Here is a 15,653-nt window from a genome sequence, read left to right on the forward strand (position 1 = left end):
TAAATGTGGGGTAAAAACCATCACCGAACATGGAAAGTGTTAGTATTAGTAACGGTCTCCCACTGATAATATGTTTAGTATTACCAAGGGTCCCTTTTTGTTAATGGTTAGTAACAGAATGACAGATAAATATAGTATATTATATATATACTTAGAGGAAATAGGAAATAATATAATAGGAAATAATAGGGAAGATAAGGGAGCAGAGATCTTATCGCTTATTCTTTCGGTTATGCCCTTGCTGAGTGATCCCCCTTTTATTTTATTTTTTTTATTTTTATTTTTTTTTTTCGGTGGGTTTTGTTTGATGCAGACAGCGTGCCAGCTTTCCCTTATTTTCAATCTCAAAACATTCCTTTCCAGGCTGGAAACGACAGGCGCTGCTTTAACAGCGCTGCCTTTGAGGGAGTGGGTGGTTTTACAGGTGCAGCACAACCCATGATAACTGTCCTCTTGTGCAGACGAGAAGAAACCAAATAAGCCACCCAAGTTGATGTTCTTAATGGTCTTGCAGATCTGAGAGGCAATAGCAATTTCTTGACTTGAAACTCTTGGAGCTCTTCTGTCTTGCTGTTTTTTTTTTTTTTTGGTTCCTGCTGCTGTTCATCATCTTCTTCATATTCTTCATGTTCAGCTAGGGCTAGCAAAGGCATGGACTTTGGGTTGGGTCAGTTGTAGAAAGATGAAGACTTTCTTGACCATTTGGAGGCAATCAAAACCCTCCTCCTCTTGTTGAATGGGTTGTCTCTCTTCTCCACCTCCTTCACTGAGCTCCCGGAGGAGCTCACTTCTGACAGACTTGGAGAAGCTTGGTGATGCCGTAGAGGAGGACCAGAGAGAGAGACAGAGAAGTGAGAGAGCTAAGATCAAGGGCCATGATGATGATCTCCGAGTCGGGAAACTCCGAGATGATCCAGGTCTGCATCCTTAAGTTTGGAGCTTGAAATCCATTTTGCATGATTGTCTAGTTCTAGCTTTAGTAGTAAACTTGTCCAAGGTTGCGGCCTTCCCTCTGCCACGGTGGGGTTGCTTTGCTCCCACTGAAAATTACTCATCATTTTATACTCTGTTATAAAACAAGGCGTTCATGGCGTTCATGTTGAAGGAGGTGGTGGAATCGGGGGCAGGGGATCGGAGCTTGAGGTTGTCGAGGGCCCAGCTCAAGGCGTTCATGCTCTCCCAGCTCCGGTTTGGCGTCGACGAGGACGAGCTCGTCGGCGAGGTCCTGGGTGAGGATGGTCTGAGCGATGGCCATGCCCACGTTGCCAGCGCCGACGACGGAGATCTTGGTGTGGCGCTAGGTGGAGGAAGGTGAGGCGGCGTGCTGGAGGTCGAGCTCGTTGGAAATCCATGGTCCACTGGCAGTTCCTTGGCTTGGACGACGACAAAAGCTCCTCTGTCGTTGTTGTTGGAGGTAGGTTCACTTCCTCAACCGGTTTATGCCTTCTATTATCAATATGATTATATAACATTACAGATATAATAATGTAATAAACAATCAGGATAAAGAAAAGTGGAGAACTTATCTCTCAGATAGTCATCAAGAGTTCTCCTTTTTTTTTTTTTTTTTTTTTTTTTTCTCTTTTGTGCCGTAGCCCTTTCTCTGCTTTGGATTGCTGGCTGCAGATCCTCTTTGTTTTCCAGGTTCGTTTATGAGCTACTCAATCAAACCCAAGAAAGAAAAGCAATGAAGCAGAGTGTTTTGATCGAATTTCCCAGCTGGTATTTTAGAGATATTCGTGCTGATAACGTGTTATAAATCTAGTGAGAAATTGGAGAGAATTGAGATAGAGAGGAGGTATAGAAACTGATCTCTTTATTGAATAGAGAGTTCTTCACATATCTGTATCTGTGTTCTCTCTATTACAAAGAGGAGGAAGCCTTATTTGTAGGGAGAACAAAGTGGTTGCCTAGTGAGAAATTGGAGAGAATTGAGATAGAGAGGAGGTATAGAAACTGATCTCTTTATTGAATAGAGAGTTCTTCACATATCTGTATCTGTGTTATCTCTATTACAAAGAGGAGGAAGCCTTATTTGTAGGCAGAACAAAGTGGTTGCCTAATCATTCTTCTTGTGTTGGCAAGCATCATCATTACCATTTTGGACTCCACCTTCTCCCTACCAATACAAGTGGGGGGGGGGGAGGGGAAGCTTTATAGGTAAGCATCATTTTGGACTCCACCTTCTTTATTTTACAACATGATACTCATATTTTTTTCATTTTAAACGTAAGTGTTATTGTATATGGGCTTGCGGACTGGGTTTTTATAGGTGGGCGGGCTAGGCTTTAGACACCTTAGCCCAAACTTAGAACACTAAAAATGGGCCAGGCCGACCTAGCCGCTTGTGAACCCTTGGGCCCAATCTTTTTGAGCAAGCCCAATAATTGGGACTACAAAAAAAGTGGATAGAGCTCCATTTAGAACACAGGTGAGATTCAAAATTTTATCCCCAATGGTTGGGCTCTAAACCCAAGGAGCAACAACAACTTTTTAATACTTAATGGTATTAAAAGAATAAAGGAGAGAGAAAAAGGATTTTGTGGCTGCATGTGATTCGCTGATTTTTCGCGTTGGACCCACTTGGGTTTCATGAGCTTCAACCGGCACATTTTGTGGACTTGGTTTTAACCCTCAGGTGAGCTGAAGCATTTAGGCCTCGTTTGTTTATAGGAAAAGAGACTTAGGAATGAGAAATTAATTGTTTTTTTATGTTTGGTAAGTCCAAGCATTGGAAATCGTTGCCTAGTCCATGGGAAAGTAGGGGAGAAAGTGAAACCATCTTCTCCACTTAGGTTTTGTTTTTCCTCCCCTTGAGAAAGTTTGGGAAAATAAGTCAATATTAAATAAACATTTTTCATGATCATTTTGTCCCTATTAACAATTTAGAATTATAATATGTCATTAAATGCATTCTTATTTTTATTTAATTTAATATGAGTATAATTGAAAATTTATAAAAATTTTGTTTTCCATTCATACTCAAAATAAATATGGAAAAAGAAATAAAGTGATATCTCTCGGTTACTTTCCCAGTATTACCAAACGTGAGAAATGAATTTTCAAATTCGTTTCATGAATCAAACGGGACTTTGGAGATCCATTTTTACTCCATTGGAAATGGGTTTTTGGCATGAGTTGCTATACCTTGCAGCTCCATTCAAAGCTCTCACTGGGCTTGCCCTTATAAGATATGTTTTTGGGTGCTTATTTTTTCACTTCTTTTTTGTCCACTTACACTTCATTTTATTTTATAATATTTTTTTATATGACATTTTCTATTAGGTGGGGCGATAATATACTAAATTCACATACGGATACTAGGATTCGAAAGAATCATAATGACTCCCTATAATTTAATGCTGCTTTGTTTTATGCATATTTTAAACTTTTAATTAATGCTAATTATTTTTTATTATAAAAATGAACCAATTATGTTGAATTACAAAATAATTATAGTATTTATGGTAAGGAAAAATGCTCTCCTCCTAAAATAGTTTTTTGTTTGTATTTTTAGTTAAAATTTAACGAAAAAATAAGGAACATTATTGCGGATGAGTGCAAAAATCAGCTCCGTTTAATTTTTTTTTTTTCCCAATCTTCATGTTTTTTTTATTTATCAGGCTTCTTCATTTATGTCCTAGACATCGAAAGAAACCCAAGCCCTAGAATATGGAGGAAATGGAAGAGGCAAGCAACCAAAACCCAAGCGCCACCGTTGCCAATTGAAACCTAAACGATCTCCCAGAGGAGCTCCTCCTCCACATCCTCACCTGTCTTCCCATATTAGAATCGGTCCAAACCTCCCTCATATCCCAGAAATGGAGACCCCTCTGGTCTCGTGTTCCCTCCTTGAACTTCCTCTTCGAACTCTTCCCGCCATACGAGCCACCCTTAGATACTCGCCAGTTCTTCGCCGAGTTCATCGACCGCGTTCTTATTCTTCGCTCCAATTCTCCCATCCACACTTTTCGCCTCTCTTTCATCTACCATGGTCACTACCGCTCTCATGTCGATTCTTGGGTTCGATCCGCCATAACCCGACTTCGCACACGTGAGCTCTATCTCGACTTCTTCATCCACAAAGATTTTCATGACGAAGAAACTCATAATCACAGGTATGATTTCCCTTTCTCTGTTCTGAGAAATGGGTGCGTAGCAATCTTAGGCCTTACGCGATGTGATCTTTCGTTGCCGGCTAAAATGTCCACGCTGCGTTTTTGCTCGATTGGGTCCATGTTTCTCAATGAGGTTTATTTGACGGACCAGGCAATGCTGGATTTAATTTCGGGTTGCCCCAATTTGGAGGCTTTGGATCTTGAGAACTGTTTGGCGCATCATCATATGAAGATATGTAGCGCAAAGCTTAAGAGGCTAGCACTTAGGTATTTTTATGATTCTGAACTCAAAGAGACCATTTTGGTTGATTGCCCAAACCTTTGTTCGATCAGTTTTAATTGTTGTGCCTTTGACAAATTTGTACTTAAGAATGCGTCGTCCCTGGTTGAGTTTCATGTTGATATTTTGCACAAAATCGATCGATCCTATCGTTATTGGAACAAGGTTGTGAGGCTACTAGGACAAGCACCTAATGTTAAGCATCTTAATGTGCAGAATTGGTGGTTTAAGGTAATTTTCTGATTTTTGTTCTGGTCAGTTATCGGATTTCTGTTTCGATTTTGGTTAATTTCTGAATTGGGGATTTTGTTCTTTTTTGAATGTGGAAAGTATGCCAAAAAGTTTGAGGAATATGTAGTAATGTGGTTGGTATTCTGATTATGTGGATGGCTTCTCATAGATAGTGTATTTCGGACTTGGTGATATAGCCGTGTATTTTTCAATAAGACTTTGTCTTCTTGGAATTGAAAGAGATGAGAACATGAAAGAATGTAAGAATTCTTAGCTTGTCATTTAATCTTGGAGTCGAAAGAAAGATGGAAAGGGTAATTAGTTGTTGAGGTGTGCTCATTATTGCAGGGTTTAGTCTAGCCAGATGGAAAGGGTAGGAAGCAGAGTATCCCTGGGAATTCTTATCATAAAAGAGTCTCACTCGAAATGAAATCTGGTAGCATGTCTCACTGATCAGCCATTGTGATTCTGTTCCAGACATGCTTTATTCACTTTCTAACTCTGTCCACTTCATTGATGAGCAACATTTCATTCATAGACGGCCAACGTCTTTGGCTTAACCTCTGTGAAAATTTTCATTTTTTGCTGCTTAACCTCTTTGGAATTTTTCCCTACGTATGACCACTGCTTTCTGAGAGCATTATGTTGTTGAACCTCTTCTATATTCTATCTTAATTGTTTTCTGTGCGTATGCCCTCAGTTTCTGACATCAAAGGATTCTTTCCCCTAAAGTTTTATGATCCACAATCTCAACCACTTAGAGCTACGGACGGGGTTTACCCAATATGATCTGGTTGGCATGGCTGCACTGCTTAAGCTTTGTCCCAATCTCGAGACAAAGATGCTGGACTACCTTTTCAAGATAGAGGAAGATGTGAGTACTTTTACATACATAATTACAGCAATTCTAGATGTTTCTATACTAATGTTTTGTCTTTCCTTTTTTCTGTTCCGTGCTCCGTATCTAAACTTTGATCTTATAATCTCTAGGAGACTTTATCAGAAGGGTTGTCAAGTAAACCAGTTGAATTGAGCATGCCAAGTCTCAAGCAAGTTTCGGTGACATCTTATACTGGAACAGAAGATGAAGTTAATTTTATGAAAATCTTGAGTACGCAAGGAGTTGCCCTAGAAAAGATTATACTTGTCCGTGGCCATGTTGGTGCAAAGTCGCGTGTTCAAATGGTTCTATATAGGAATGCTTATTGAAACTAAATATCCTGCATTTGCAGTTTTTTAGCTGGCATACTGACATGATATGATAGGTAAATTTGTCAAGAAAAGTAAAGTTCCATTTGTTCTTTTTATTGTACCACATTTCTTTTACGGCAATAAGTTACTAAACTTTCATAACAGGTATTGAGTTCTCATTGAGAATGGTATAAATGCCAATATTGTAACTTAAAGATATTGTACAAAATTGTTTTGAGAAAACCAGCTACCAAAAAAAGGTCTGTATGTTGTTTCTTATTCGAAAAGTCAAAAACAGGTTCTGCCTTGATGATCACTCGTTCTAATAAGCAGGATTAATTGATGATTAACCATGTCATTGTGCAGAGTTATTTGTCCCTCCTTGATGTTGTGGCTTCAAGGGTATCCCTGGGAACTCCCTATCATAAAAAAGCCTCAGCGGAAGTAAAATCTTAGCATGTTGTAACAAGCCATGTGATTCTGTGCTATACAATCTTTAGTCACTTTCTAACTCTGTCCAACTCATTGATGTACAGCATCTCATTCATAGATGGCCAATCTCTTTGGCTTAACCTCTGCGAACTTGGGGATTTTTCGAATTTCACTTTTTACTGATTAACCTCTTTTGGCTTTTTTCCCTACGTATGACCACTGGTTTCCAGAGATATAATGTTATTGAAGATCATCTAGTATTAATAACTGTCTCTTATTCATATGCCCTTAGTTTCTGACATCAAAGGAGGATTCTTTCCCCAAAAGTTTTATGCTCCACAATCTCAACCTCTTAGAGCTGCAAACAGGATTTACCCAATATGATCTGGTTGGCATGGCTGCACTGCTTAAACTTTGTCCCAATCTCGAGACAATGATTCTGGAATACCTTTTCAAGAAAAGGGCAGATGTGAGTACCACATACTTAAGAATAGCAATTCTTGATGTTTCTGTATTACTTATGTTTATCATTCTTTTTGTTGTTCCAGGCTGCATATCTAACATTTGATCTTCTAATTTCCAGGAGAGTTTATCAGAAGAGTTGCTAAATAAGCCAGTTGAATTGAGCATGCCAAGTCTTAAGCAAGTTACAATGAACGTGTATACCGGAACAGAAGATGAATTCAATTTTATGAAAATGTTGATTGGGCAAGGAGTTGTCCTAGAAAAGATTGTGTTTGTTCCCGTCCAAGTTGAGAACGGAAAAGTTGTTGAGAGGTCGCTTCCTCCAGTGGTTCTATGTAGAAACGGTTCACAAGGTTGGAAGTGCTCACCGGACCTCTCCTCAGTACGGAATATTATAGAGTCTGAGCTAAATGTGGATTAGGTTTAAAATTACATGGGGAATCCATTGGCTCATTCCAAGGTTTCTTGTTTTTCTGAAACTGGGTTTAAAATTAGATGATTATTACGAATATCAATATTATGTTTGGATTTTGTTTACGGATGATCATCCGTCTTCTTTCTTCATTAACAAAAATTGCATGTGTGTGAGGGGCCGAAAGGCCCAAAACTTCTCTATCCTTGTCCTGTTAGGAAAGCGACTTCCAGTTCCTTGTTGATCCCCAAAACAAATAAAATAAAATAAAATAAAATCTTTCCTCAAGCAAAAAGGAAATATAAAAAGAAGTTGCCGTCTTTATATATATATATCGGGTCTCTTCGTATCTTATTCTAACACCTTACCCAGACCATGGAAACCAGAGCTGCAAAGAAGAGAAGGCTTCTTATGGAGCAAGAAAACAAACACAACTTGAAAATCAAGGACGGGCTCAGTGATCTTCCAGATGATGTCTTGCACCACACACTCTCCTTCTTACCCATTAAATCTGCTGCACATACAAGTACTTTATCTAAAAGGTGGAGAAAACTATGGGATTCCGTCCAATTCTCGACTTCTCCAAAGCTTGTCGTCCGACAGGGCTGCGATTTGAAAAAAAACCAGCTACGGTTGGGGAAGTTTATGGCCGGCATAGCAAAGTAGTTAATGGCATTTCCAAAGTATTGTCTGGCCGCCATGAAAACTCTAATATAGAGGTTTTTGAGTATGCTGGTTACCCTAGTTGGTTGCTTGATTGGGTTCCTTGTCTGGTGAAGCATAGGGTTGAAAAACTTGTTCTCTATGTCTGGTTGGTTCACTCGCTTGACTTGCCTTGCTCTCTATTTGAGTGTAACTCACTGAGAAGCCTCACATTGGAAGCCACTCGTTCTGAACATTGCCTCCTAATTAACAATCCCGACACCCGGTTTTGGCTTCCATCTTCTTGTGCTCGGGCTACTAGCGGCCTTCGCTCTCTGTCTTTAACCGGAGTGGATTTCGCAGGCAACGTATTATTTTCAGATCCTTCTTCATTCCCTTCCCTTGAGAAATTGACTGTAGATCATTGTAGAAGAATCAGCCATCTAAAAATATGCTGTGCCAACCTCAAATGCATAGAAGTTTGCAATATGGGTATAAAAAGCCTGGACATATCTGGAATGAAACTAGAGAAGTTGACAGTCAAACTCTGTTTCAACGGATGTGGCAAGGGAAGTAGTGTTAAGATTTTGGCTCCCAATCTACAAACATTTTGTTGGAACGATAACGACTTTGCTGAGAAGTGTTTGATTCAGAGCTTTCCAAAGCTCATGGAAGGTGAGATTAGTTCTTGTGTGCTACCAGCCAACGTTAGCAAAGTGAAGGCTCAAAGAGCAGCCAATCTTACTTTCCTCACTGTCCCAAGTTGGGAGCCTTTGTTTGTCCTATCGCATTCTTGAGATTTTGTCGAAAATATATCTTGAATTCGGTGGTCTACCATATTCATTTATGAACCTCAAGACCTTGCAAATTTATACTGATTTGAGAAAAGCTGATATCCCGGCTATAGCTTGCATTTTCAGGAGCTCTCCTGCAGTCCGAAATCTCACAATTACGATAACCGCTGGCTGTGATATCCATAGCCCACCCGCTGGCTGGGAAAATCAAGCTCAAAGTTTGAGCTCCTTCCTATGTCACCTAAAGGTGGTGAATATTGTGGTTTGGACAAATACGATACATGAAAGTGTGATTAACGTAGTGAGGTTTTTGCTTCAACATGGAAGAGCCTTGCAAAAATTTGTCATTTCTTCGTGGCACTCCAAGGTCCATGATCAACTTGCTACGTTATTTCCCCGGGCATCCACTCGTCTCGAAGGCTCATGGTTCTACACTAATTTTGTAAACACATAGACATAGATGATCATTATGGATACCACATATATATTGAGTTGTATATGTTGTTGATTTGGGATATTATCAATTCATAAATCTGGCGTTCAGAATTGCAGAATTTTGCTTAAACTTGCTAGCAAACTTCAATCTTTTAGTCAAAAGTTCTCTTTATATTTGTCAAATTCATCCAAACTCCCGGTTATATATATTGGTAGTGACCTTTACTTGAGTGTGATTCTCTGACGACATGTCTGATTTGCCTCGTGGCGTATTTGAGTGTGATTCTCTGAGGATCCTCACATTGAAACGCAGTTTTATATATCAACCCAAAGCCCCAAGAAATGCAGACCCATTGCTTCGGTTTTCATCTTCTTATATTAGGGCCATTAGCGGTCTCCGCAAGCTTCACACTTTGTCTCTAACTGACGTGGATTTTTCGGACAAAAAAGTAAATTTAAAAACTATGATTCTTTTAAAAAATATGAGTTTTCAAATAGTGACTTTAAGATCTAAAAACTTGTTTGATATCCTCTATCATTCTTATTGTGCAAGAAAAGTATTAACTTCCAACATTAGCGTTCAGATTGTAGAACTTTCGCTTAAACGTTTTGCAAACTCGAGTCTTTTATTCAAAGTCTCTTTATATTGGTTAAAATCATTCAAACTTCCATCTTTGTATTGCTCGTGAAATTTCTCTTTTTATATTTTAATAGAGTTTATATCAATAATATTTATAAAATATTAAATGAAAACAATTCATATATGAATGATATCTAATTTGGAATCTTATGTGAAACTATACACTTCTACTTTTATGTGAAACTATACTTATAAAGCAAAGTAAATTAAAAAAACAGAGAAAACAATAAGAATGAATAAATTTGACATTAGGTTTGGAGAGAAATGTTCTGCAACATGCCAAATCATTACCTAACTCATCGTATTCAAATTTGAGTTTTGCATTTGACGTTTCCTTTTGGAGATGCTAGTGCTTGTTGAGAAACTGAAATTAACTTAAACGTAAAAGGATTCTTTGAGTAAACGTATTTCACAGCACAAGAATACTGCAGTTTTCCTCTCTTATATATATCTGAAAAACAAAGCTTACAAAATAACAATCTCCACAATAACCACTAACACACAAGTGCAGATTTTGTGGAGTTCAACTACCTTAAGCAACGGAAGCAAATTTGAACGTGGTGAACAGACTAAACCACAACTTCTACATTCTAGGACTTCATCTTGACTTGGTCTCTACATGGCCATGTCAGCATTATTTAATTAAAAAACTAATTAAACTTAACTAAATAACTTTTAACACCCTCCCTTAAACTGATTTTTACGAAAAACAGTTTAGGATCTCTACACCATCACATAATCATCTTCCTGTTCAATGCTTTGAAATGAACAAACTCCCAACATGCTTCTCAGCTTCTCAAACGCAGGTACCATTACATAATCATCTTCCTGTTCAATGCTTTGAAATGAACAAACTCCCAACATGCTTCTCAGCTTCTCAAACGCAGGTTGCTTCAAAGGCTTAGTTAAGATGTCTGCAACCTGCTCCCCACTCTTGCAATATTCAAGTACAATCTTCCCATCACTGCACAGGTCACGCAAAAAATGAAAACGTACATCAATGTGTTTACTTCTCCCATGCATGACTGGATTCCTCGATAGCTTTATAGTTGACATGTTGTCGCAGTAGATGGTTGTTGGTCCCTTTTGAACATCACCAAGCACTTCAAATATTTTCCTAAGCCACATAGCTTGACAGGAGCTTGCAGCTGCTGCTACATATTCAGCTTCTGTTGAGGAAAGTGTCACAATTTGTTGCTTCTTTGAGGACCACGATATTGCACCAGAGTTGAGCAGAAATGTGTGACCGGAAGTGCTCTTGCGATCATCTATATCACCTGCATAGTCACTATCTGTGTACCCAACAAAACCAGAACCATCTTCCTTTTTATAAAACACACCATAATCAATTGTCCCCTTTACATACCTGAGAATTCTCTTTGCTGCATTGAGATGCATTTCAGTTGGTTTTTCCATATATCGGCTCACAAGACTCACTGCATACATGATGTCAGGCCTCGTGTATGTTAAATACATGAGACTCCCAATTATCTGTTTATAGAAAGTGCTGTCAACCTCCTTTCCACCTTTGTCTTTGCATAGCTTTAAGCCGTGTTCAGCTGGAGTTCCAAATGGCTTGCAGTTATCCATCTGAAACCTGTTAAGAATGTCCTGTGCATATTTTTTCTGGTAGATGAAATTACCAGCAGTAGTTTGAATGACTTCCAATCCAAGAAAATAGTGCATTAATCCTAGATCAGTCATTTCAAACTCCATCATCATAGACTTCTTGAATTCATCAAACATTTTAGCATCACTTCCAGTGAATATCAAGTCATCAACATACAAGCATACCATGAGTATTTTACCTTCTTCCTCAGTCTTGACATAAAGTGTGTGCTCAAAAGGACATTTGTGAAATCCAAGCTTAGCAAAGTGAGCATCTATGCGACTGTACCAAGCTCGAGGTGCTTGTTTCAATCCATAGAGTGCTTTCTTCAGTTTGAACACCTTCTCTTCTTCTCCTTTTCTCTCATAACCAGGTGGTTGATCAATGTACACCTCCTCTTGCAGGTTTCCATGCAGGAATGCTGACTTCACGTCTAACTGAAAAATTTTCCAGGAATTTTGAGCTGCAAGAGAGATCACTAACCTAATCGTGTCGTGCCTCGCAACTGGGGCAAACACCTCTTTGTAATCAATGCCATGCTTCTGCTTGTAGCCCTTAGCTACCAAACGAGCTTTGTGCTTGTCAACCTCACCTTTTTCGTTCAACTTTGTTCTAAACACCCATTTAACACCAATGGTTTGCTTTCCCTTTGGAAGATCAGTTAACTCCCAGGTTTGATTCTTCTCAATGGACTTGATTTCATTGTCCATTGCTTCCCTCCATTTCTCCTCTTTAACAGCCTCAGTATATATGATTGGATCACTATCTACAAGTAATGCAAAGTGAGCATTTTCATCATCAGAACTTGAATAACTTATATCGTAGTCCATCATCCATGCTGGCCTCTTCCTTGAGTTCTCATCTCTCAAATTGTATCTCTCTTCTTCAAACTGTTGAGATGACTGAACTTCAAGTTGAGGTGGCTGCTGGGCTTGAGTTTCAGGAGCTGCTACCTCTTCATTGTCTAAATCATCATAAACTGGAATTTGTTGTTGAACCGATCTGTTCTCAGACCAATTCCACATAGTGTCTTCATCAAATATCACATCCCTGCTTACCACTATCTTCTTTGTAACTGGATTGTACAGTTTGTATGCTTTTGAGACTTCACTTACACCAAGAAAAACACATTTTTCACTTTTGTCATCCAACTTCTTTCTTTTCTCATCGGGGATGTGTGCATATGCTATGCACCCAAACACCCTAAAGTGATCAACCGCAGGCTTCAATCCACTCCAAGCTTCTTGAGGAGTCATATTCTTAACAGAAAATGTGGGACTTCTGTTTAAAATATGAACTGACCATAGCACAGCTTCAGGCCAAAACTTCTTGGGAATTCTTCCTTTGACTAGCAGACTTCGAACCATGTTGAGAATGGTGCGATTTTTCCTCTCACTTACACCATTTTGTTGTGGTGTATAGGCAGTGGTCAGCTGTCTCTTGATGCCTTTCTCTTTGCAAAATGCATCAAATTCCTTCGAACAGTACTCTCCCCCACGGTCAGTTCTTAGAATTTTAATCTTCTTTTCTGATTCATTTTCAACTAGAGCTTTGAAGCTTTTGAATGCTTCAAATGCCTCTGATTTTTCCTGCAAGAAATATACCCATGTCTTTCTACTAAAATCATCAGTAAAGGAGATGAAATATTTCTTGTTACCATTTGAGATGGGATTTATTGGTCCACATAGATCAGAGTGAACCATCTCCAGGATTGATTGAGCCCTTGCTGCCTTGCCACTTGGAAAAGAGTCTCTTTTGTGCTTCCCAGTGATGCATTCTTCACACATCTTTGATGGAGGAGTTATATCAGGTAAGCCAGTGACCATCCCTTTCTGGTGAAGTGTTCTCAAGCCATTAAAATTCAAATGGCCATATCTGTAGTGCCATCTCCACGGGTCATCTTCTTTGGCAAATAAGCAAGCCTGCAGAGTCTTGATTTTCAAAGGAAACAATCTGTTGGAAGACATTTTTACAACAGCAATGGACCCTCTTTTTGGGTCGTACACTTCACACTCTCCTTTATAGATTGTAATCCTGTAGCCTTTATCTTGTAACTGACCAGCACTCAGCAAATTTGTCTTCAAATCAGGAATATAAAAAATATTTGAGATAGTTTCAATAAAGTCATTTTTAGTTTTGATTTGAATATCTCCCTTACCCATCACTTTCACTGTTGACTTGTCACCAAAACTCACTACCGTGTGAAAGCTTTCATCCAAATTAATAAAGGAAGACTTACATCCACTCATGTGATTGCTGCAGCCTGTGTCTACATACCATGTCTCCTGATCAGTTTTTGTCAGTGCATGAAAAGCCATCAAAAGTGTCTCTTCCTCCTTCTTTTTCTCCACAAAATTTGACTTTTCTCCTTTTTCTTTTGGTAACTTCGTGTAGCACTCATTCTTGTAGTGCCCAAAATTTCCACATCTATAACACTCCACTTTTGACTTATCAAAGTGGTACGTACCTTTTTCTTCAAAGTCATCATCTCTTTTGAAAACATGAGATGACTTGCTGTCATCTCTATGTCCAGACCGTCCACCTCCTCGATGACCTCGACCACCTCTTCCTCTATCACGTCCACCTCTTCCACGACCTCTTCCTCCTCGAGAACTTGAGGACTCAGAAACAATGGAAGCTTTCAGAGCTGTTTGTTCTTCACTGGCAGTGGTGCGGTTAAGTCTTTGTTCATGCACTAACAAAGAGCTTTGTAGTTCATCAACTCGTAACTCAGCAACATTCTTTGCCTCTTCAATTGAACAGACAATGTAGTCAAATTTTGGAGTCAATGATCTCATAATTTTCTCCACAACTTTGACTTCTTCCATGGTGCCACCATTGGATCTCATCTTGCTTGCTATTCCCAGAGTTCTAGCAAAGAAATCAGTGATGGACTCTCCTGATTTCATTTGTAAAGTTTCGAAGTCCCTTGTTAGAGTTTGAAGCACTGCACGCTTCACCCTCTCTGACCCTGCATATTTCTTCTTCAAAGAATCCCATATTTGTTTGGAGGTCTCCTTCTCGAGTATCGTCTCCAAGATAGATCGATCAAGTGCCTGAAAAAGGTAATTTTTCACCCTCAAGTCCTTCAGCTTCTGTTCAGCAACCCTCTTTTGTTGTTGTTCAGTCAACACAACTCCCTCTGCTGGGGCGTCAATTCCTGATTCCACAAGATTCCAATACTCCTTTGACCTGAGAAAATTTTCCATCAGCATGCTCCAATGGTCGTAGTGACCATCAAATCGTGGAATCGCTGGTTGAATAAAACTCTCAGTGGCTTTCTCTGTTGCCATTGTTTCTTGCTGCTGCAAGACACAATCTTTCACCTTTTTCAAGTTTGTTCAGGCCCAGAAGAGCTCTGATACCAGATGTTGAGAAACTGAAATTAACTTAAACGTAAAAGGATTCTTTGAGTAAACGTATTTCACAGCACAAGAATACTGCAGTTTTCCTCTCTTATATATATCTGAAAAACAAAGCTTACAAAATAACAATCTCCACAATAACCACTAACACACAAGTGCAGATTTTGTGGAGTTCAACTACCTTAAGCAACGGAAGCAAATTTGAACGTGGTGAACAGACTAAACCACAACTTCTACATTCTAGGACTTCATCTTGACTTGGTCTCTACATGGCCATGTCAGCATTATTTAATTAAAAAACTAATTAAACTTAACTAAATAACTTTTAACAGTGCTAACTCTTAAACTTGAGGGATCAAATCCAACGGAAATTTCTTCAGAAGCCATTTTTTTGTAATGCAGATAGATAAGATTGACAATGTTTAACTATACCAAATCAAGTTTGTAATGAAGATAGAATTACAAAACGCGAGATAGTTGAAGAGCTTCTCCTTTGTGATGAGGAGTTTGTTGATATTGGTAAAAGTGGAAGAACTATAAAGGAGAAGCTTAAGCCTACCTTATTTGGTGATTATGAAGGTATATACATGTGTATAGATATATATATATATATATATATATTTGACTTGTAGGATAATCATGTGTATAAATTTGGTTTAGCTGCCCTTGAATACTTCCATTTTTCTAGATTTTATTTTTTCTTGTTGTACTTTTGAATATTAATAAGCAATTGATATGGTTTTTTGTTTGATTCAACACTTGGATTTCACGTTTGGAGGCTAAAATCGAATTTTGGAATACCAAAATAGTTTTTACAATATTTTTGGGTACTTAAAAGAATTTTCTAGGATTTTTAAATAATAGAAACTATTTTAAACATATATTCTAATATATAAATATATTTAAAACGTATAGCCGGACGGCTATAATTTTTAAATATTCGAATAAATTAAAAGAGTATAGCCGAACGGCTATACTATTCCGCCCGGCTATACTATTTAAATATTCAAATAATATAACGAGTACTATTTAAATATTC

General features: G+C 38.5%; 1 protein-coding gene and 1 pseudogene across 2 annotated transcripts; both read left to right on the plus strand.

Moving 5' to 3' along the window:
• Nucleotides 3,022-7,291, plus strand: LOC18782664 (annotated as a pseudogene). Its single transcript, XR_002270990.1, has 3 exons — nucleotides 3,022-4,629; nucleotides 6,545-6,721; nucleotides 6,836-7,291. The product of XR_002270990.1 is annotated as an F-box/LRR-repeat protein At4g14103 (transcript).
• LOC18783168 (putative F-box/FBD/LRR-repeat protein At4g03220) lies at nucleotides 7,684-8,568 on the plus strand. Its single transcript, XM_020560077.1, has one exon. The coding sequence runs from the start codon at nucleotides 7,684-7,686 to the stop codon at nucleotides 8,566-8,568; it is 885 nt and encodes a 294-aa protein (XP_020415666.1).

The sequence above is a fragment of the Prunus persica genome, chromosome G3 (genome assembly GCF_000346465.2).
Source record: "Prunus persica cultivar Lovell chromosome G3, Prunus_persica_NCBIv2, whole genome shotgun sequence".
In the NCBI taxonomy this organism is placed as follows: domain Eukaryota; kingdom Viridiplantae; phylum Streptophyta; class Magnoliopsida; order Rosales; family Rosaceae; genus Prunus; species Prunus persica.